The 25,148-nt window shown below is 34.6% G+C and overlaps 1 protein-coding gene across 1 annotated transcript; it reads right to left on the reverse strand.

Annotated features, from left to right (window-relative positions):
- Positions 1–15,089: 15,089 nt before the first annotated feature.
- Positions 15,090–20,968, reverse strand: LOC121738540 (syntaxin-6). The gene is made up of 6 exons (XM_042130676.1): positions 20,791–20,968; positions 18,530–18,699; positions 17,900–17,994; positions 17,168–17,475; positions 15,809–15,903; positions 15,090–15,173 (listed from the first exon to the last, which is right to left on the reverse strand). Exons 1-6 carry the CDS (start codon positions 20,823–20,825, stop codon positions 15,097–15,099), a joined length of 780 nt encoding a protein of 259 aa, XP_041986610.1. The 5' UTR covers positions 20,826–20,968; the 3' UTR covers positions 15,090–15,096.
- Positions 20,969–25,148: the final 4,180 nt, after the last annotated feature.

Genomic DNA, 25,148 nt, shown 5'->3' on the forward strand with positions numbered 1-25,148 from the left:
AGCCTCAGGAATCATTTATGGACACAGTTCAAGAACAATTCCGAGGATAAAACTTTAGAACAAAAATTTAAAAGACAAAGAGTCTTTGTTGCTAATCTGATCCAGGACACAAAAAATTCCTATTATTTAAATTTATTTAAAAATTGTGCATCTAAACCTAAAAAAATGTGGTCACTTATTAATAGTTTAGCTCGTAATAAAGTAATGCATGGAAGTGAACCTTCAAAGCTCATTATAGATTCCAAATCATTTACGGATACTTATGAGATTTGTGAAATCTTTAATAATTATTTCTCGACAATAGGACTTGAATTGGCAAAAAAAATACCAAATACACATCATGATGCGGACAAGTACCTAAGATATACACTAAACACTCAACCTAACTCTGAATTATGCTCATTACAGCCCTGCGACGCAAGTGAAGTCAGCAAAATTATAGGCTCTCTTGACTCAAACTCGAGTTCTGGTTTAGACGGCATTAGCGTAAAAATTGTCAAAAGCCTACAGCCTCTTATATCTAATTCTTTGGCACAGACTTTTAACAAACTTATACTAGATGGAGTCCAAACTCCCTAAAAATCGCCAAAGTTACACCTATCTTTAAATCTGGTGATAAAAGTGATCCTGGTAATTACCGGCCGATCTCAGTGTTGCCCACAATAACTAAGATCTTAGAAAAAATACTTCACGTTAGACTAACAAATTACTTAAATTCATTCGATTTCCTATCCAAACAGCAGTATGGTTTCAGAGCTAAAAGTAATACTACAGTTGCTGCAATAGATATTATAAATGAAATTAAAACTAACCTGGATAATAAACGCATTGCATTAGGGATTTTTATTGACCTAAGGAAGGCCTTTGATACCGTTAGCCACAAACTTCTGATCCATAAGCTAAAAAGCATAGGTATCAAAGGCAATGCCCTAAAAATGTTCAAGTCATATTTACAAAATCGTTTTCAGGTTGTTAAGATTGGAAACAAAGTGAGCTCCCCGGAGCCAATTTCATGTGGAGTCCCCCAGGGATCAGTTTTGGGGCCACTATTGTTTCTAATCTACATAAACAATATTACAAAACAAGGTCTTAAGGGTCACATAACCCTATACGCTGACGACACATGCTTATTCTATTTTGGATTAAATATAAACGACTTAATTGCGCAAGCACAAGCAGACTTGAACATACTAACAGAATGGTTCCAATGCAATTTACTAAGTATTAATATAGATAAAACCAGCTACATAATTTTCAAAGCAAAGAATAAAATAATCCATTCACATGCACCTTTAACCATCAACAATATAGCCATAGAACAAAAAGCAAAAGAAAAATATTTAGGCCTAAGATTAAAAAATAATTTAACATGGGATGACCAAATAGATCATATAAAAAATAAACTCTCGTCACTAGTTGGTTCCTTGCGAAATTTAAAAAGCTGTATTCCCCAACAGACACGTTATATGATATATAATTCCTTAGTAAAATCACACCTTTTATATTTAATAGAGATCTGGGGTAGTGCTACAAAAACAAAGCTAAATGAATTACAGCGAGCACAAAATAAAATAATAAAACTTCTTTTCAACTTCCCATATATGACATCAACAAAAACAATTTACAATGAAATTAAAATCCTTAATATTAATCAACTATACATATATAACACATGTATAATTATAAGAAAAATTCTCGATAAAAAAGTAAATATTAACCTAAATTTTATAAAGAAATCACAAATCTCTAGTCGCAGTAATCGCCGACCAGGCTTACTTGTATTACCCAAAGTTCGTACTAATTATGGCAAGAAAACCATGAGTTTTGAGGGAGCACAACTGTACAACAAATTGCCTGTAGATGTTAAAAATGCTAGCTCATTTAACATATATAAGAAAAAACTATTACAACACATTCACTCAATTCTATAAAACTTTAACCATAGAGTGAATCTGCTAAACGTAATAATATTGTGTAAGAAAATGTAATATAATCAGCCTCAATATAATGGTACACCTGAACAGATTTTATTAATTCTATTTGTAAATAACACAATAGATCTGACGGGACGATGCCATCGCGTCGAGCCCGCTAGTTTAATGTTTTTATAAAATAATAGTAATTAAACTGACTTAAAGCAAATATGAAATATATTGTTGGCGGAACACAAAATATTATTAAAACAACTTATACTACTGCGTATCTACATATTACTGTAATATGACCATTGTAAACAAAAATGTAACTTTAATTTTAAGTTCTCATATAAGTGACTGTATGTCTTCTGAGAATAAATTCTTTAAACCTAAACCTTTAAGTTGCATTTATCAGCAAGGGCAATAGGAAAAATGTTCTTTTTCGCTTTCACCATCATTACTTCCGACGGCAATTAGAATTGCTACCTGACCCTTGCATTTCCTGGAATTTTGCATTTCTTCCTACTGCCCACAGAGGGTCAGAGGCACAATATCTACAGACATATGCAATGAAAAGGGTCTTATTGATGAGATCATATTATAAATGAGAGTAAAGAAGTTGAAGAATTGATTCTAGCTACAAGCCTCCTCTATCTTTTTTATATAAAAAAGGACCAGTGTAATACGCTAGATTTATCACAAAAAGCCAATAACCCAACCCTAACTTTTTTTACTTTAACTTTTATTTTTCTATATTTATTCCACAAAAATTAAAACATAATGCCGCGGCCGGTGTAATTGTAGCTAACGTGTTTGAGAAGCATTGGTCTAATTAATAATTAAGTATAAGAGCCCGAGCAAAAAATTAAATGGCTGCCATTTTATTAAAAGCTTTTATTTAACTTGCTCTGTATGTATGTAAGTATGTATGTTCGGGTGAAATCTTGGAACTCAACTTTGGTGTAGATATATTTAACCGATCGAGCTGAAATTTTGCAGGCACGTTTAGTTTGGATGACAATACGTGTCGTGTCGTGTCGTGTCGTGTCGTGTCGTGTCGTGTCGTGTCGTGTCGTGTCGTGTCGTGTCGTGTCGTGTCGTGTCGTGTCGTGTCGTGTCGTGTCGTGTCGTGTCGTGTCGTGTCGTGTCGTGTCGTGTCGTGTCGTGTCGTGTCGTGTAGAAAATGCCTGGTTGGGTGAATCCGGTCTTTTTTGTTAAGTGATATTTAATTTTTTTGTCGTAAAATTAACTACGATTTCTTAAAGATATAAATGAAGTTAATCAGATTTTAACAAATTCTTGAAACAAAACAAACTACAATCAAGCAGACTTAATAAATCTAGTCAGATATTTAACTAAAAAATAAAAAATAAATTAAGTATAAGCAAAAAACTTTTTGAAAAAAACTTTTATTTAAGTAAATACTTTAAAAAGAAGAAAATAATTTTCCCCTTAAAAATTCTAACTACTAAGTTATAACCTCAATACTTATATTATACAATTTGCATTATAATAAAAGCTTGTCGCGAGACTTAACAATCTGTCAATATTTAATTACTCTAATAAAATAAAAAAATATAATATCAGTTTACTGAGTTAAATTGGCACTTACTAGTTTATTATTAACAAATCTCGCGACAAGCTTTTATTATCATGCAAATTGTATATTATATTCAGGTTATAACTTAATAGTTAGAATTTTTAAGTGGAAATTTATTTTCTTCTTTTTAAATTATTTACTTAAATAAAAGCTTTTTTCAAAAAGTTTTTTGCTTATAATTTATTACAACTAAGGGGAAAAAAATTGATTCGTCGATAAAAAAATCTATATACACGTTAAATTCTCGGACACTGGACACATTGTAATATGTTACATACGGTATCTAGATTCTAGCGACATCTGTTTCACAGTAGACATTGTAATTATTTTTCTCCCATAGCTGTCGCAAGATACAAAATCACCTTGGCGCGTGCCGAAGCATATTGTGCTTTGGGCTCCGCGTTAGCTGAATACGCCACTGAACCTATTGTGCGGCAGAATCTGGATATAGATTTAATCCATTACGTTCTCCGGATGTATCTGCATTTTCACATGACGTGACGGCTTATTTTCAGAGATAATATTTTTTGGTCTCCATTTCATGTGTGGAGACCATTTGAAGCTAAAACGTGCATTTACTAATTAACTGCGTACAGTCACAGGAATATACCTAATTATTATAGTCCCTGAATGTTAGGTGCCCTTTTGAATGTTAGGTGTTTAAATGACAATATAATTAGGATAAATGGTGATAGTTATATAAAAATAACAATGATTGGATAATATTTTAAAACTTACTTACTACTTCACATACCCGTACGTATTTAAAACGTGGGAGAGCCATGCTTCGGCACGAATGGGCTGGCTCGACCGGAGAAATACCACGTTCTCACAGAAAACCGGCGTGAAACAGCGCTTGCGCTGTGTTTCGCCGAGTGAGTAAGTTTACCGGAGGCCCAATCCCCTACCCTATTTCCTTCCCTACCCTCCCCTATTCCCTTCCCTTCCCATCCCTACCCTCCCCTATTACCCTATTCCCTCTTAAAAGGCCGGCAACGCAATCGCAGTTCTTCTGATGCGAGTGTCCATGGGCGACGGAAGTTGCTTTCCATCAGGTGACCCGTTTGCTCGTTTGCCCCCTTATTTCATAAAAAAACCACTACTACACATAGTTACGTCTTATCACTGATTTTGTGAAAATTTCAAGTGCCATGAAAGTGTTTCCATTATTATAATTATTTATATCGAGCAAAAAATGCCGAAAAAGTTACGTTTGTTGTAAGGGAGATTAGATTTTGATTTTATTTTGTTTTTAGTATTTGTTGTTATAGTGGCAACAGAAATACAAAATTTCAGAAGTCTTCTATAATAGCGGCTCTTGAGTAGTCTAAGGGCCTGTTTCACCTCTTCCTGATAAGGCTATCCACCAATTAACTTGACAGATCAAGTATGGAGAATCTGTCAAAAAAGTTGAAGTATACATTCTGGAGACAGACAGACGGACAGACAACGAAGTCTTAGCAGTAGGGTCCAATTTTTACCCTTTGGGTACGAAACCCTAAAAAGACATTAAGTTATTAAACAGATGGACATAATATAACTACAGGAAATGAGTGTCTATTTGGGTACATAATTTATGCGACGAATACGAATGCTGTCGAAAAAGACCCCCCAGGACTCAGGACCCCCCTATTTATTTGTTTTTTTTTAATCTAGTAAGTATGATCATTTTCATTTACTTACATTCTCAATGGAATATTCCTTTCTCAAAGTAAATTTCATGCAAAATATTACTTCGTCATAACTCTAGACGTTCCGAAATCTTTGAGTGATTGTACTTATCCTTGCAAAATCCGCAGTAACGTACCTACTGAGTTCATATAAAAAAGATTTTATGCTACATAAATATATAAAAAATAGAAAAAAAAAACAGAAAAAGTTAGCAGGTGGCGCCCAGATGTGCGCACGCTGCACTCCCGCGAACAAACAAATTAAATATTAAAAAATCGGCCAAGTGCGTGTCGGGCCACGCGCACTATAGGGTTCCGTAGTACCGCTAATTTTTTATTGCTCAATGACAGGACGTTTATAACAACTAACAAGTAACAACATAATCTCAGTTACCGTATTTTTTTATTTTTTTATTTAACTCTTTATTGTACACAAGAAACACATACACTATACAGATATAATTAGCACGGAAAGACGACACAAATGAACTGCTTATTTCTAAAAGAAATCTCTTACAGCAGCCCTACGAAGAGATACAATTTAAAAGACTACGTACGTACTAATACGTTCAAAGTTTGAACGAAAAGTTCCTTTATACTTCGCCGAATATATTTTTTTTAGTTGATCGACTATTACTTAATACCTTATGAAGTCTTCTTAGCCGTGATAGTTTTCCTTTTAAATTCAGCAAATTTCCTACTCTCGTGATTTTTTTCACATTTCTAGAAGCAACCGTTTAGCTGGTAGAAGGGGGGGAGGGGGGGCACTGGACTCTAACGATTTTTTCCACTTAAAAACTACATATTTTACAAATGGATCCCATAGAAAAATATTTTTTTAAGATTTTATATACCATTTTGTCGGCACCATTAATATGTGCATTCATCCTGAATTATAGCTTTGTAGGTCCTATAGTCTCTGAGCAAAACCGCAGAAAGACAGACAGACAGACGGACGGACAGACCGAAACTATAAGGTTTCCTTCTTGACTACGGAACCCTAAAATATACGGATTCAAAATTCGAGATTATTTCACAGTTGCTACAGCTGTAATCTTATTGCAATCAGGGCCGGTTTTAGTACCACCAGCGCCCTGGGCGAGATTTCTTCGGCGCCCAGGGTGCTGATAGTGCTGAAAAAATTGGAGCCCCTTTTGTTTACCTTCAGCGCCTACGAATAGTGTATAATATGTAATAGTGTAGAATAGTATATATTGCAACGTTAGAGAGAGAGGGGGGCGGGGCTATCTAACGTTGCAATATACAAAGTTATACTTCCGGGGTACCTACTTAGATATTGCACTCGATTGACAGCGACGTTTTCCTTGTCGTTCCTTCATAGAATCGCCGAGCAAAATGTATGGAATTATTGATATAACATGAGTCAAATGTCGACTTTATTTTATCGAAATAGTTATACATCTGGGGTACCTACTTAGATATTGCACTCGATTGACAGCGACGTTTTCCTTGTCGTTTCTTCATAGAATCGCCGAGCAAAATGTATGGGATTATTGATATAACATGAGTCAAATGTCGACTTTATTTTATCGAACACTTATGGTCAATTTCATTCGTTTCGATCGGTGATTGGGCGCTTTAGGACCCTTAGATTTTCACGTTGGGCTACGCTGGACCTGATTGTCAACAATAATGATTGATGAAGCTGTCTATGCACAACGATGCGACGGATGATGATGGACAAACAGACGAATACCTCTTGTACACGTTCGTAATTTGCAGTAGGTTTAGGCAAACATAGGATACCCTTCTGGCTGCAGCTCGATGATTGGCAGACAACCGATGGATGAGGGCTGCCCAAGGTAGGGTTAATAGCTTTGTCCACACTGTGCCTTTTTCTGTTCGTCAAGGGCATGCGTTATAGCGCAGTCAACAGCGAACGTGAGGCATGCCCGCGACTCATACCTTCTGACCGTATCCAAAACATCAAAAATGACAATATCGGCGTTACGTTTACGCAGTCAATTATTGAATGCGCCAATATGAAAGTTGATGACGAAAATTGAAGATGAAAGTGCACAGTGTGGACATAGGAAAGAAGCCAGCAGCGAACACAGGCTGATTATGATGATGAAATCGATAACTATAATAATTCGGACACTTCCTCCTTTGGAAAATATTACAAATGAACCACAATGACGTCAAAAGGAGCGGTCAAATGTAGGTTATCATTATTAATTTTCGACTAGATACTAATTTAGTGGGTGAATATATTTTGACAAACTCATTAGTGGAGGTAATTAAAATGAGTGTTTTGTTCCGTTTGTAGAGCAATTGCTGTCCTTTGTATAGCTTTATACAGATTACAGTGTATGATAAAAATACTCTTGCAGCGCTGCCACTTTCACAATTAACTCTATACAAGGGACTCATACATACGCTGAAGTATAATTATCATTTATAGTGATACTTTTGTATACGATTTTTTTACAACTTTATAAAATATATATATAAATCAATTAAACAAGGTGCAATATAATTAAACCAACCGGCCAAAATTTTTTGGGGCTTAGTATTTAACCAAACAAAAGGGTGTTATTTTTTTACAAAATATTTAACATATCGCACCAAAAATTTTACATTATCATGTAAAATGTTACCTCGTCGACCACAAAAGTTTGCCCTATTAAAATACATCAAATATAATGTAGAGCCAAGCTTCTGAATCTACGCGGCCTTAGGCCTAACTCTATCGCTAGTCGCTACCGTCGTGGAGGTGAGGCGAATATTTAGTTTCTGATTAGTCGATTCTTGAACTTGTCACAAAGGCCTTAGATATAATATTATGTGTTCTTTAATAATAAATAATAATATTTAAATAAAATTCAAATTTAAGGGGGGCACCCATACAAAAAACAATGTTTGGCCTATTTTTGCTCTATACGGTACGGAACCCTTCGTGCGCGAGTCCTACTCGTACTTGGCCGATTATTGTGAGTTGCTACTTGCTAGACAGTCTTTTGAGTGTTTATTTTTTTTTAATTAATAGGTTTTTAGTTACTGTCTACAGTCCCGCGTAAACTTTCATGACCTAATTCATAAAATTGATGAAAGTTTCATATTTAAACTTCCATTACCTACTAAACTTAGATTAGATACCTCAGCTTTCTAGCACCACAGGTAGTAGCCATACATTTTGATGACCATCAGTGTCTGTATCAGTGATTAAATCGGAGTCTTTTAGAGATATTAGAAGTTAATATTGTTTAAAAAATATTTCAAACCCCGCGATAAAAGCAATGCAATAGCTTAAAAATAGCCATTCTTTTCTCTGTCATACGAAAGGTGTGGTTTATAAGGTGTGCTTTGTAAAAAAAAGTACAAAATACAAACTCTATTTTTATTACGTACAATTATAACATATTTAAATAATAACAACATAATTTACAATTAAAAATTAAATACTTTACAAAGTAAAATTATAGCTATTAAACATATGAAAGGAGTTTTACATTTATAATGGAAGATATATGATAGCTGTTAAGACTTAGGCCAACTTTACACAGTCCATGTCAGACCGACATCGAGACATTGCCGTATAAATTTTCCTACGACGGAAAAAAGAACGTGTCCAAAACTACAAACATTATCGAAGGCATCAATTGTTACTCCTTAAATTATTAACACTGATTTTCTTATGGACTGCATACACGTCGACACTAGTGTCAAAAGCGGTTATTCGTGCTTACAATTTGCCACTAACACGCGACAGTTACGACTGAGTATTAAAACTAAAGTACTTTTATAAATTAGGCTTCTCTATACCCACGATGGCACAGATGCGGTGTGCACAATCGACGTCGATCGTCGATGGCAAGTAAATATCGTCGAAGGCAAGTAAAATATGTCCTCTGCTCATTAGTAAGATTTTTTTCAGGCAACTGACGTCACTGCGACCCTTGATGATCTTTTGTGACTAACGGAGTCACGCATGAGAACTCTTATATTTTTCCATCATGCATTATTTCGATGATAGATCTACGCGAGAAAAAATGTTTGTCATGCTGGGTCAATAGAGATGAAGATTCAAACCATCAAACATCGAGAAAAGATGTAGAATGAGATATCTCGTTGGCGTATGCTAGGCAGGCAGATCAAATGTAGAGAAAACGCATAACTCGATACTCATATTCTTGTAATTTCTCAAAGCAACCTGTGACAGGGCAGGCTTTTAATGCACATTTCTCATTAATTCAATTCTTTAGTTAGTTATCACAATATTTTAATTGTTATTCCGCTAAGCAATGACAGAGCAGACTTCTTACCTTAACCTATCCGTTTCCGTAATAATATGAATGTCCTATTTGTAACTAGCATGTCAATATTTACAAATCAGCCGTTAATGGCAAAACGATGTAACGTGCAGCACACTAGCGACACTAGTTTCGAGAGTTCAAGTGTCTACGTCAGGGCTGTAGCTAGAGTCAAATTTGAGGTAGGGCAGCGTCGGTTACAGGTAGGGCGGAAGCAAAAAAATCGGTCAAGTGCGAGTCGGATTCGTGCACGAAGGGTTTCGTACCGTTATAGATAAAAAATAGGCCAAAATTGTGTTTTTTGTAATTGAGCCCCCTTTAAATATAAATGTTATTTTAATTGTATTATTAATTAATTACTTAAGTGATTTCGCAAAAATGTCCAGTGCCATTAATATCAATATGCAGCAAAAAAGGCCAAAAAACACGAATCCTTAAATATTGATTTTATTTTGTTTTTAGTATTTGTTGTTTTGATTTATCTCTAGGTCAATGATGTATTCAATTCATTCAATAGTTATTCTTAGATACTTAAAAAAATTCTGTGACAAAGCATGAGCACTATATCTAAGAACTACATATTATTAAATCCTCAATTACGAAGAACAAGCGAACAATATGGTTAAACTTCTGGATGTAGCGATCCACGTGTGAGTGAGAGTGAGGAAATAATAATTAATTGTTGGGTTGGGTGATACGAGTCAATAGATACGACTAAAAATATATTTAGATTACTTATTATTGTTTCTGCAAACTTATTAAAATAATAATTAATAATAAAATAACATAAAATATTTAAAACAGCTGAATTCTACGATTCGCCATATTATTAAAAATGCGAAGAACTTCGTTCAGATCAACTTTTTTTGTTCTTTTTTTTTCAAAGGCCCAGAAATAACATACCAGCCATTCTTTCGTGACCCATTGACAGTCTTTGAGGCCTATTAATTGCAGTTAAAGTTGAAAACGTGGACTCGCACACTGCAGTACTACATCTTTTATATTTATTTTTCATTAAGATTATAATTAAATGGACGCATCGCTTCATGTAATCGTGATTCAAATGCCATCTATACACAGAATAAAGAATTATTATCGACGACTTCTGTGGCCCAATGGTTGGGCGTGTGGCAGCTTAATCCGGGGGACGCGGGTTCGAATCTTGCCAACGGAACAAAAAGTTTTTAAAGGTATAATAAAAATCTTAACTATGTAATGTATAGTTTATAAAAGAATAAAGTACTTATATTTCTGTTGTCTAATACCTGTAATGCAAGTCCTTTAGGTCTTCCTTTTTAGGGTTCCGTACCCAAAGGGTAAAAACGGGACCCTATTACTGAGGCTTCGATGTCTGTCCGTCTGTCCGTCTGTTTCCAGGCTGTAACTCAAGAACGGTAATAGCTAGAGAAATAAAATTTTCACACATTATGTATTTCTGTTACGCTATAACAACAAATACTAAAAACAAAATAAATTAAATATTTAAGGAGGGCTCCCATACAACAAACGTGATTTTTCTAACATTTTTTGCTTAACTATCAATGATGACAACAGGTAGGCACTTGAAATTTTCACAAAGGCCTTAATAATATATGTAATTTAATAAATAATAAAAAAAAAATTAAGGGTTAGGTAGGTAGGTCCCATACTATTTTTGCTCTATAACGGTACGTGCGCGGTATAACCCTTCGTGCGCGGGTCCGACTCGCACTTGGCCGATTATTGGTATTTTTAAGGTAGGGCATTGTGATTTTAAGGTAGGGCATTGCCCCACTATGCCCCCCCCTAGCTACGGCCCTGGTCTACGTAAGTATACTTATCTAATATCATGGACATTACAATGTAATGTAGATGAGACATTTTACTTACAATTCTATTGTATATTCAGAGATGTTGATTCACAGGCAGTTGGCAGACCTACATAATCTGGTCGCGTTACGTCTGAGTGAATACGTTCTTTGGAATTGTACGATTGTGGTTCGGGTAAACCAAAAATCAGTATATTTTTTCGTCTTATGCTCTGCTCATTTAATTCAGATAATACTGCACAAAATTCTGATTTCGTATTTGTACTCGTATCCTTGTCAAACAGACGTCAAACGTACGTCAAACCTAGCCGTCAGATCATAATATTGAATTGACATAACTCGACCAAATGACGTAGGTCCGTCAACTGCCTAGGAATCAATTTCCTCGATGGTACCTTTACAACCTAGGCAGGCAGCGGGTAAGTGAGCAAGTACCTACTTTATCAGCTTGCTTAGATGCTTGCCTGGCGTACCCACATCAAGGTACAGTCACAAGATGAAATGTGAATGTATATAGAGGCCGCGGTTGATATGTAAACAAAAGTAAGTACTACATCTTTGTCAATAGAAAGGCATTGAATCGGTGATCACATTTTGATGGTCTTATAATTGATAATTACTGTAAGTTATTAAAGGGTTAAAAGCTCAGTCTGATGTCAGCATAAAGTAAGATCATTTTATCAACTGACTGAATCTATATTAATATTATAAATCGGAAGAGATTGTTTGTTTGTTTGAACGCGCTAATCTCAGGAACTACAAGTCCGATTTGAAAAATTCTTTCAGTGTTAAATAGCCCATTTATCGAGGAAGGCTATAGGCTATATTTTATCACGCTAAGACTAATAGAAGCGAGGAAATAGAGGAAATTGTGGAAAAACCCGGGGGTAAATTATTTGAAAGGGCTTATTTAAACCCGCTAATCTCAGGAACTACTGGTCGGATTTGAAAGATTATTTCAAGTTTTAGATAGCCCAATTATCGAGGAAGGCTAAAGGCTATATTTTATTACGCTAAGACTGATAAGAGCGAAGGAATAGAGGAAAATATGGAAAAAAAGGGAGAAATTATTTGAAAGGGCTTATCTCACGAAGTACTAGAGCAATTTTTCTGTTAATTGGCACAGATAAGAAGTAGACCACGTGAAGGATCATAGGCTATTTTTGTAGACATATTTTTCTGCGAAATTATATCTAATTTACACGGGCGAAGCCGCGCGGAACGTCTAGTACCATGATAAACTGAACTGACGTCAGAACAAGCGTCTAACCCTACCTTAAAACCTTGCAGGTCTACAGTAATGTTTCAGTCACGCACGACTTTGCATTCCGACTCTAGGGGACGCAAAATAGAGTCCACTTTTCTTTAAAACCCATGTAGACAGAGCTTTATTAAAAAATAGACTTTATTAAGAGTGAGCTAGTGTTTATGATCAAAATGCAAATTAGAGAAATTTCTGTCGAACGTGGGCTCTCTCTTATCCTTTGCCTTAAACGTCTAGCAGAGCATATGAGTACACTGTATCCTACTCTACGTGGTGGAATCATAAGAATATTGTATGTTATATTTATGGTTATTTAGAATTTTAACATTTTTAAGGCGTGGATCGGTTAATAAGTACCTCTGGGCTAGCTAATAATATTCTAGATTCATCAATACAATAACTTTGAACTTGACGCAAGATGGTTATAAGAAATAGAGAAGAAGAGCTGGCCATTTTTTGCCAAACCTCTGGAGCTAAATATTTGTCAACATGAATAACCATTATACGCGTGTAATATTAGTGGTCCCGGAATATTTTATAAGCTTGTAGAGTACATTAAAGCGTAGGCTCAAATAGAGAATCTCTCGTGGTTGTGTATTCCACGCATCCCGTGGCTCTGCCTAAAGCGAAGGAACACCGTTGGGGTTTTAGTGGAGTACTTTACCAATACCTGGACGCGGCCTCCGTCGCCCCGGGGAGTCTCACATACCCCGGAGGCCCTCCCCAGACTGCCGGGGTACGCGGAATTTCCCCAACGGAAAATTGAGAAAAAGTGCCTAGAGTGACGACGCCAACTTGCCCCGCGTTGCACTTCACGTTAAAAACGAGCAAAACGCTCAAAATAGGAGGCATTTTGGGCGTTTTGATCGTTTTTAACGTCAAGTGGAACGCGGCATTATAAAAACCCCTCCTGTCAATGTCACTTAAGAATCATAAATTCACAATGCATGTGCCAAAGAAGAATCAGAGCTACTTATAGTTTTTTATTGATGTCGTTAAGTCACATCTGCATGTCATCCAAGTACGAAAATACACATGTAGCAAAATTCTTTATTTGGTACACGAAGATTTTGACATATGTGTCATACATTATCTGTCAAAATTTTCATTGTATTACAAAAAGACAATTATTAATAATCGTCTCTGAGTGCGGCAGTTAGTGATTGTTTATGACTTAACTAGAGCGTAAAGAATTTCAATTTTGATTAAAAGTTAATTTCATTTTAATAAATTAAATTTAACTAAATTAGTTTAAATTTAATTTATTAAATCAGAATTGAAATCATGGACATAATTATCTCAAATTAGTATGAAGTTACTAAATTACAATAAAAGTATTTGAATGATATTGGAATATTGGCACAGCGATATTGTCAAAAAATTTCAATGGTTTTAAAAAACAGATTGTGACCAAATATGAATTACGATAGTACTTATAATTAGGCCTCTTCATTTGATACTTATTAAAATAAATTATCATTCCGTTGTCTACTTAACAATGAGATACTAATAACATATTTTATGTTACATTTCATTATCGATTAGTGATTACATAATTTAGTATACTTTGATGGCTACTATTTACATCTCATATGCTCTGCTAATAACTGTGGGCTTAGCTTAAGCAACGTATTCGTAACATTGACGCTGGCATACAATGAGTTTCTAAAATACTAGAGTAGCAATGTCTTACAAAAGATTCTCAGAAATGCGTAACCACTTTTTTGTTCAAAAGACAATGTCAAGTCATATATTCGGTATGTCATTATGTATGTGAGATATGCCTGCAGGCATCTTCGAAGTGGCAACGCGTTGCTACCGTAAACTTCCAATCTAGTTACGTTAGTAACATAGAATATCATTGCTGGCATACTTTAAAACAATGAAGGTTTTCGATATTTAATTTACCAGTGGAGCTATGTAGCCGTTGTGTCATTCGTGTAGTGTTGCGTCAAACAGACATAATAAGACAGCTATATCGTGACGTATTATGACAGGTATTTGACACGACAATTGATATAAAAGACCTTAACCGCCGTACTCAGAGACATATTTTTATTATGATGAACTTTCAATTTAATGAAGAGTTTGACGGATAATGTATATAGGCTTATGTCAAAATTGTCTAAAATTATCAATGTTTCACTCTGGAGTGCGGCAGTAAGACTACAATATAGCTCTACCTGCAGACTTAGCATGGCCACCATAGAAAGGTTTATTCTTACGGTAAAGTAGGCAAAGTAATGGATTAACAAAGGAAATCTGTCAGTTTGTCCGTAAAAACTGGCAGCGTTTATATTCTTTCTCATTTCTACTGTGGCCATGCTTAGCCTGCAGGTGGCAAATTATCAATACTCTTCATTGGTACCTTACGAGTACGTTTTTTGTCAATTAATGTTCTCGCTAAGCCCACTAAGAAGTGAAAAGAGTTCTCATACAGCTAATAGTATTAAAAATATTCATCTGCCTATCTTTTCCTACTCGTTACATATTATCTACGCTACCAACATATATTACATGTATCGCTACAAACAAATTTACAAAGAATACATACATAACACGTTTTAAATCGCAATAAATAGAATAATTAAAAGACCTAGTAGACCGATGAGAATCAGAATCGCCATCCACTGCCGGCGGTCTGAAACAAAAAGATTACGAAAACTTGAATATCTCGGCACTGGTTCAAATCAAAATCAAAATTGTTTTATTTCTGAATAAATCTAAAATAAATAAATCTAAAATAGATGGTCACATGATGCCTACCACCGGTTCGGGAACTAACCCGGCGAGAAGAACCGGCGTAAGAAACTCGCACGGGGCCCACTTTTTTACCACAAAATGTGAAAAAAAAATCTTTTAAAATAAAGTTTACAATTTTGTAACTTATTATTATATACAATATCCACATCCATAATTATTGTAAGTCCTATAATAATGAAGAAGTAGCCTTGCAAGAAGCCATCCTACTCTACTAGGTTTTGTCAGTTATTTAATTTTGCCACGACAGGAAAGATATCATACTCGTATCATAAAAACAATAGGTACCAATATTTTTGTGTACACTCTAAAAGAGACAAAAGCTGCCAGTTCAATAGCCGAATTTCTACATTCAGTGACCAGGCTATAGACTTCATTAAACATATTGATATCTTAAGATCTTACGGTTAATAATAATTATGTAGAACCAATATTTTCGTGTACGAGTAAAAGAGACAAAAGCTGACGGGTAAATGGCTGAATTTACTATGTTTAGTGAATATTTTGACATCTTACCGTTATTCATATGCAGCACTTTGGCGACTTTCTTTAATGTTGAATCTAGTTTGGAATCGGCATTTTCTAGCTCCGTATTCAAATCATCCAACATCCTGCAAAGTATATTTTTATTGTACGTCTTTTATAGAATTAAAAAATAAAGACCACAGAATAAAATATTCCATGTCTCTGTGGCAAAGAAATTCACAAGCAGCGATTTTAATGAAATGTAGTGCAGAGAGAGTTAAGACCACGAGGCAGGACATAGGCTACTACGAGTAAAGAAAATGTTTGATTCCTACACGATTTTCGCCAACCATTAAGAGGATACACCAGGGGCGAGAGAAATTGAAAATAGGTATTTGAAAATGTATTACTGTCTCACCAATCTCAAGTCTCCCACCGCAGAGCGCGACAGAGACAACACTACAAAATTTCTAATAAAAGAACAGAAAATCTTCGATTCGTTGTCCGCTGATTCCTTCTCCAAAACTTAACCGATTTGAGTACTTTTTTCATTAAGAATTAAAGCAAGGCTTGAGCTGTGTTCTCCTATGTTTTATTTTTTTTAATATATTTTAGCCAGCTTTGTTTTCTGGGTGTTTGAACACAGAGGAAAATCTGGCCATTTTTTGAGTTTTTGGACGTTCTTATCTTTTTTAATAATAAAATTATGAAAAAAAGAAAACATAGAGACATGCTAATAGTAGCCATAGATATCCAAAAAAAAATCATAACTCTACCGGCATTATCCAGGGAGGAAACAGGGGACAACGTTTGTATGGAAAAACGGCGGTGTGGACTCCTCTTAATGTCTGCTATTAATCATAAAATGGATTAATACGTGATTCATTTTATGATCGTCTAGACTCTAGACTCCAACCGCTCAAGCGCGATGCCATAAATATGTTCTATAAAAGTTAAATAATAATCAGCCAAGTGCGAGTCTGACTCGCGCACAAAGGGTTCCGTACCGTTATAGAGGAAAAATAGGCGAAAATTTGTGTTTTTTGTATGGGAACACCCCTTAATTTTTTATTTCATTTTAATTTTAGTATCAATTATTAAAGTACCTACATATATATTTGAGGGTTCTGTAAAAAAAGTGCCTACGTGTTGCCATTATGGATTGCGAGCCAAAAAGGCCAACAAATGCACTTTTGTTGTATGGGAGCCTCCCTTAAATATTAATTTTATTTTTAGTATTAATTTGTTGTCATAGCGGCAAAATAAATACACAATCTGTGAAAATTTCAGAAGTCTAGCTATAGCGGTTCTTGAGTTACAGCCTCGAGACATACAGACGGACAGACAAAGAAGTCTTAGTAATAGGGTCCCGTTTTTACCCTTTGGTTACGGAACCCTAAAAATACTTACACAGCCTGTTCATCAAGCTCAATACCGATCTGTTTGGACACGGTCTTCAGGGAGCCCACGGAGTTGCTTATAACATGAAGCTGGTCGTCCTGACTCATCAGCATTTTTTCCTGCATCGACATTATGTCGTTGTCGTACGATCGGTTCGGACTGTCGGTTTGGTTCGCCAGTTTGGAATACTTGGAGTATTTGGGCGTGGCCGTCCAAGTGTTACCGAAGTGCACGGGGCTCTCGTCACCCAGTAACGGCTCTCGAGCCGTGCCATCGTTATCTCTGTTCCTATTGAGACTCATTTTACCTTTCATAACCTAAAACAGACCAAATTATTTTCTTTTGTGTTCTTTACCCGAATAGATGAATTTAGACGGACATTTTACACTTTTTAAGACATATTTTAGAGGTAGAGAATGTAGAGTAGGAACTCGACTAATTATTATTGGTGTAGCATTCGAATATTCGAGAATCTGAATGAATGTATGAAGAAAAGTGTGTTCAGCGCATAAGTTTAATGTTACGTCTTTGTTGAAAATTAAACAGAAAATCAATGTTTATTATTAAATATATTTTCCGGTGGCAGTTCGCATAATCGCGAATCCGTATTCCGTATACTGACATCCGGATAATCGAGTTTCTACTGTATTGCATTTTATTATTTGTACGAAAAATTAATGTGTTTTAAATTCTTAATGTTGCATATAAAAAAATATGTAAGTATGTACAATAATATCTTACCTTGACTTCCTGTTTGGTAGCTTCAATGAATGATCTTCTATCGCTTATTTCTCGGTTGTCTACTTTAAACTTAGATGAATTCTTCTCGACTATACGTGATCCTTGGTTAAGAAAATTAAGAATTAAATAATTCTTAATAACAAAAATAACTATTTTTACTACTAACTTAATAAAAAAAAATTGTGTAACTTTAAATGAATATTAGTGAAAATTAACGTTTATTTTAATTTGTTGAAAGGAAAAAATATAAAACCTATATTGTCTTATCGTGTTTGGAAGAAACGGGCGTGATAGATCCATCAAAAAACAATTCGAACGCAACTGTACCGATTTAAGCGTCTCCTAAACAGGCGCGGCCTGCGATGGCGGTGGCGGTCAGTTGGATAACTTGGCCGCGTGGCCGCGTGTGTCTGTGTCGTCCCTAGAACTCTCAAGTCATCCAACTGACCGCCACCGCCACCGCAGGCCGCGTCTGTCTGGGAGACGCTTAAATGATTGTCTACAGTTACTAGTTAACTAATAAATTCACGCAAAAGTGCATTGACTATTTCTATTTCCTTCTTAACGCGTTCACACACTATAGTATTAGTATGTTATTAATTATTATATAAATATATTACAAAAGGATATTTATAGTATCTTCCAAGTCTTCCAAATCCCATTCAATGCTGCGTAGTGCATTCCTCAGTTCTGTCGACGTCCATTCTACCTCAGGACTGTTGGGTACTGCAGGGGACTTCGCTATCTCCTGCCAGCGAAGATACAACCCTCTCGTTTTGTTTAGCGCTCGAAACACCTCACTAATAAATGTAATACAACGTCAATAGAGCCTAGGAAAGAGAAATAGCGATAGTTGTATATGAAATGTATCTAGCATACACAATTTTTTTTTTTTAAGTTATTATTTCTACGAAGGATTTTTTTATTCTCATCAAATGGTGGGCAACAAAAACATCTTACGAATAAAATAGCAAGTTATTCCTTTTTTAACATATTGAAAACGATATCGAAATAAAAAATGCTAGTGCGCGAACTCCGCGAATAATAAATGAAGCAGCGGAAAAATATTATTGTTATGTTTACTGTCAAGGACACTCCAATACGCAGGCCACCAGCCTGTGATTCCTCAGAGCTCACGCGAGGTGTATAATATTAATACATTATACAACATTATATTTACTGAAGCGATATAGTGTTTATAGAATAAGGTATTTGCTAAGGGTCAAATCACATCAATGCAAACAAAGAGTATAAAGGGTCATAGCCCCGAAAAATAACAAAAATAGGTACTATCTAATAAGAATGCTTCAAGAATGTCTACAACCATAATTGGTCGCTGCTAAACATTTGTGTACTAACCCACATTTTTTTTGTTGAATTATGAATAAAAAATGATAAAGAACTGAAAGAACATAATTCTGCATTCATAAATCATAATATGCATTCATAAATCATATTGATTTATGAATGCATAATTTTTTGTGGGATAGTACACAAATGCTTAAGAGCCTGCTGTCAGAAATATCAAAGCACGCTAGCCCCTAGTAATGTTATTTTTATTTTAGAAAAATATATTCTAAAATCTAAACTCTAAAGAGTCGTTATGTATATATTAATTTTAAATAATCTATGGAGAAAATATATTATAATGTGATAAGCTAATTTTATGCACCTTTTAAACTAAATTTGGTAACAATATTAAAAATAATCCTGTAACATACTAACAAACACTAATTTCCAACAATAATTATTGTAGTTCTTATGATTTCAAAATTATAAAAAGATAATATTTTGGCAATCCTTTATCAAATAATAACTAAAAAATTCTCTAAAAATTAAATAATGAAAGTATTTTTAACTGACTTCTAAAAAGGAGGAGGTTATATGTTCGGCTATCGATTTTATTTTTTATTTTTGTATGTTCAACGATTACTCGGCCATTTGTAAACCAATTTTCAAAATGTTTTTAAACTATAGTCATCAGTTCTGATTATACTTTAGGACAGTGGTTCTTAACCGGTGGTCCGTGGACCACTGGTGGTCCCTGGAGGCTTTCCAAGAGGTCCATGAAGCCATCCTAATAATATGTGACAATTCAGAAGTTAGTAAAGAGCATACAGTCACAAAAATCACATTACTTTAAAATATGTTATTTGGCAAAAATCTAATTGTTGTAAACTATTAGATTTTTGCCAAATAAAAAATAAATGATGGCTAATTATTATAAAGATGTCCTTGTTTTCTTTATCAAACAACCCTTAATTTAGGTAAACTAACTGGGTGGTCCCCGGTAAGACTAACATTTGGTAAAATGGACCCTCAAGACATGGTTGAGAACCACTGCCTGAGAAAAAGGTTTTTCTATTTTTTTAAGAATACTACCTACTATTGCTTTATTTTATTTGTAAAAAATAATTGTAGAAGAATACTAGCAATAATGATAATGTACTATCAGAGAAGTTAATTCCTAGGCAGACGGGATACCTACATAGTTTGGTTGTGTTACGTCAAACCCAGCCGACAGATCACAATTAACATTGAATTGACATGATCCAACCCAAAGACGTTGGTCTGTCAACTGCCTAGGAATTAATTTCCTCGATGGTACAATTGTTTTATTATTCACTTCACATGTTGTTTGATTGAAGAAGTCACTTTATTTATTTTTGTTTTGTATAGATGTGTGTTTTATTCTATTTACCATTTACTGAAGGTAATTGTCATTTTACAAATACACTCATCTCCAAGTATTTACTAACAGTAGATAAAAATAAATGCAGAGTTACTTGTTAATACTGTAATACTTAATGAGCATGTTCATATTTCAGCAACATTAACATCAACACTCAGTATATTATGATGTTAGAATACAATATGAGGAAATCACTTACTCCTTGACGACGTAAAATGGATCTTCTAGAGTCATGTCAGAGATTAGAGAGAATCTACAAAATACTGTACGTGTGGAAAACCGTAAAAGAAATTATGGCATAAGTAGACATTGAGAAACTAAAAAGCACATAGTATAAACAGCCCCTGTGCCTATCCCACAAAATATCGACACAGTTATACCTACCCCAATTAAACTCCGCTCGATGGAACCTTATCTTCCGTCCTTTACACACTTAAGCACCCACATCTGCGTATCAGCGAAGACGCTAGTGCGCAATCGCTAAGAGCATTCGCGGATGCTGCTACATAAGGCTGTGGTATGCTTTAAAAACACTCCCTATGAAGTGCATCATACGTACTATGACGTTTTCTGCAACTGTTTACACCATGTTTACACTTTTGTAACAGGAACAAATCCAAATCCACAATACTAGCTGATCTTGTCAATGTCAATTTTTTTTTTAATATTTATATAGCGATAGGTACGGCATTGCCAGTATCAACTATCAAAACAGCTAAAATGAGTAAAATTATTATTTTTAAACAAAAAATTAAAACCGACTTCCAAGGCAATGACAATAGTAATATTATACTTAAATGAACTAAAAAGTATTAAATAATTCTTATTCTGTACTCAGTATTAATTCTGTTCTCAATCTTCATTATTTTGCAATCGGTACCAGCTAACCTAATTAACGCCAGTTCTCTGACAGAATAGGTATAACAGCAACTTATGTACTTAGGACTGGTACCGACTTCAAAATTATGAAGATTGAGTACAGAATAAGGATTATTTAATACTTTTTAGTTCATATAAGTATAATCTTAAATGAACTAAAAAGCATTAATTGCTTATAATTGCTTAATTTTAATAATTGCTTCAGTAACAAGTGCAACAGTTGTCAAACTTACTGGCACAAATAAAGTTGGGATAGCTCCTTTAACCAAAATAGTATTTATTCTAATTTTTCTTTAAAAATTTTCAATGAAATGTTTGCTACATATTGTTGAATTTTTCTTGGGATTCCAACCAACACGCCCAATTAATTTCAGCCATTTTCCTCTTATTAGAGGATCTTGAGGGAATCTGTAAAACAAATGATTATGATATATAAATATAAACCTTCCTCTAGTTTTAGAGTCACTCTATATTATAGTAGTTATATTATATTAGTTAAAATAAGATAATATATCCTTTTTAGTCTGGCCGCACATTTTCCGAATTTCTGATCACAAAAATTATGACGCCCCGCCCCGCTCATACATTTTGACACGTCAGAAATTCTTTTAGTATGATGGGTCTACAACAAAATGTATGAACAGAGTGCGTTCCGCCGGGCGTCCGAATTTTTCTGATCAGAAATTTCGGATAATGTGCGGCCGGGATTAAGGTGATAATATAAAGGTAAATGATTTTTATTTTAGATTTATGTTATTGTAAAATATCGATAAGCATATCGATAAATTTGATTCAAGCACTAGCGTATATGTAAGAAATTTTGATGAAAAATTTTTCTTCAAAATTTGTGTAATATAGGAACAATAGTACCTTTAGTTACGCAAAATATGAAAGTAAAAGGGAGGATTCACAATATTTTATTTGAAATAGAGAACTAAAGACCAGAATATAGCAAAAATAAACACATCGTAGCAATTAGGACATGAAGATTAATTACGGGTGAAATGTATATTTTTCAGGATTATTCCTATGATTTACACTGCAATCACTCACAGCACAAGTTATTATTGTTATATATAATAGTATTTGTTGAAAATAACATACGATTTAAATAATAAATTGCAAATACCGAAAGGGCATAAAAACGATTGACGACTTTTGACGACCTGTCAAATAAAAGTTGTTACAATTTTCATTAGACTGCCTCTCTCTTTTCATCTTGTTATAATTCCATAAAGGATTTTCTTCTCTCTCGCACTCTTTGTTGGTCTTATAATTATGGTATATATTATGTCTATGGAAACACCAGAGTACTCACCCGATCGACGTCATCTGACACATAATGTCAGATGCCTGCCGGAACGCACTCATATATTTTGTACCTGACGTCCGGTCTGGATGAGTTGTCAGATGCCGTCTATCGGATGGCAGAAATTTTTAATTGCGTTCCGGCGGGCGTCTGACATTATGTGTCAGATGACTCAGTTCAAATGTGTCATACGTTCAAATGTTTCGTATCAGAAATTTCGGACAATGTGCAGCCGGGCAAACCTGTCCCGTTTCCGTTTCTTTGCAGTCGAACTTTATAGTTATGTCTATTGTGACCATAGACATAATATAATATATTATGTCTATGATTGTGACTGTGTGGACCATAGAGAAATATATTATACGCTGATGAATGTCGTAGGCGGATTGCATAATCCGCGGTTTTACATAACGGCTAGCTGTTTTAAGAAACAGGGCCGTTTTGTAATGCTGTGGTTTAACGATTAGCCGGATTGTCATTGCAATAGTTTCTTCAATAAGGCGGCCCACGTTTAGCCGCATCGTACTTTCCTCATACCGGTACTTTAATTACTGTTGAAAATTATTCTCAAATTTACTGATATCTTTGCTTAATAAAAAGTTTTGAACTTCACATTTTAGCAACACACTTTCGGTATCCAAGGCCATTGTTGTGGTTATGTCACAGGCAGCGCCAAGATTATTTAGGATCGGAACTAAAAACTGTCAAAGAGGCGACTTATCTTCAGGGCTTCATAATGTTATCTAATACCCGAAAAATATCGTTACGTACCGTTATTTTCATAATGGTAGACAGATAACGGTATTTTTTGTCGATATCTAGTAACATTAAAACCAAAAAATATCGTTACAAAAATATCGGTAAATATAACGATATTTTCTGGTATCAGGCATGCGCTATGCGTCATGCACCAAATCTCACTCGCAGCCCAACTTCCGACCTCCGAGCACCAGTTTTTTTTTTTGCGAGATTTGTGCTTACCTACTTTTAGGAGTTTAATGCATAGAGAAATAATAAAAATAATAGTTATTGTTTTGGAGTAAAAATGGGCTGAGAAAGGAAAACACTGTATATAGATACTTTGACTTAACAAGTCAAGATGGTGCTGCAATTTATTTCGTTAATTGGGCAAAATATGAATAATTATTTGTATGTCTTAGTATTTATTACTAGAATTTTAAGTTTAATACATATATATTTTGTAGACTGTAGTTGAAAATATCAACACATTTAAAAAAGGAAAAACAAAAAAGTAGTCTGTCAAAAAAGTAAAGAAATTAAAAAGTGGTAACATCGTAGTGTCATCCCCTTTTTTCTTAGATTGATTTGAAAGGGATGACACTACGATGCTGCCACTTATTAATTTCTTCACTTTTTGACAAACTTTATTTGATAGCATTTACAAAACATGTAAGTAGGTATTATAACACGGAGAATATTTTAAGGAGCGTAGCCCGTCGGATTAGAGGCGCTTTGCACACGATGGGGCGAGCCGGACCGGTTAATTTCACTGCGAACGATAGCACAAAGGGAATCCTATAATATGTATTACAACGCACACCAAGGGCAAAAAGACACGCAGGTCCCCGGCGGGCTCTACTGACCATGTCATTCTCATTAGACGCCATATTTTTTTCCTATAATATATACCTACTGGTAACCAGTTACCAGACGCGTCTAGTTTAATTTTGTGCATACTGCATACTGAACTGACTGATTAAATTATAGTCGGGGCATTTTAATAGGCCACATTTGACAGTTCATCAAAATTGAGCCAGGTAGTCTTGTAACGACGACATAAAAAAATAAATATTTTGTCATTGTTATTACTGCACAATTTATGAACTTTTTCTGATAACGATTACATATTTATTATAAACATAACCAATATGAGTTTTTTTACTATTTACTTTCACTGATAAGCAATTTTAAACATAAAAAACAAATTATGATTTAAAGAACTGACATCGTTACAATGTTACGTCAGCTGACCTTTTTTCTTTTTAATCGCTAGGGATGTTACTCTAAAAATCGAAAGCGAATAAGTAGAATCAGATGCATTGATTACTTGTAACGAAATATCCCCATAAATTCATAACCACGTTGTGAAAAGTAACACATATTCATGTGAAATTAATATTGATAGTACAAAAGTGAATAATTGCAATTTTTCTTGTAAATTATGTACTTGTATTATTTTCCTCTTTGAATTTGCAAAAGAAAAAGTAATAATAGGACAGGAATTCGTCTTTGGTTTTATAATTAACACATAAAATTCAAATATTTTATTTCAAGTCCGTATCGATTTATTCGTTTTGGTCGATGTTTTTAAGCAGCTCACCTCACTATGGAGATTATTCAGACAGATG

The sequence above is a fragment of the Aricia agestis genome, chromosome Z (assembly GCF_905147365.1).
Source record: "Aricia agestis chromosome Z, ilAriAges1.1, whole genome shotgun sequence".
Classification (NCBI taxonomy): domain Eukaryota; kingdom Metazoa; phylum Arthropoda; class Insecta; order Lepidoptera; family Lycaenidae; genus Aricia; species Aricia agestis.

What these genes read in the sequence shown, in the direction of transcription:
- LOC121738540 (XM_042130676.1), bottom strand. Translation starts at nt 20,825, where the DNA reads ATGACTCTAGAAGATCCATTTTACGTCGTCAAGGA. An exon ending in CCATTTTACGTCGTCAAGGA is followed by an intron (nt 18,700 to 20,790) that starts GTAAGTGATTTC and finishes TACATTTATTAG; the next exon opens with TGAGGTGTTTCGAGCGCTAA. An exon ending in CTACCAAACAGGAAGTCAAG is followed by an intron (nt 17,476 to 17,899) that starts GTAAGATATTAT and finishes GGTCTGTTTTAG; the next exon opens with GTTATGAAAGGTAAAATGAG.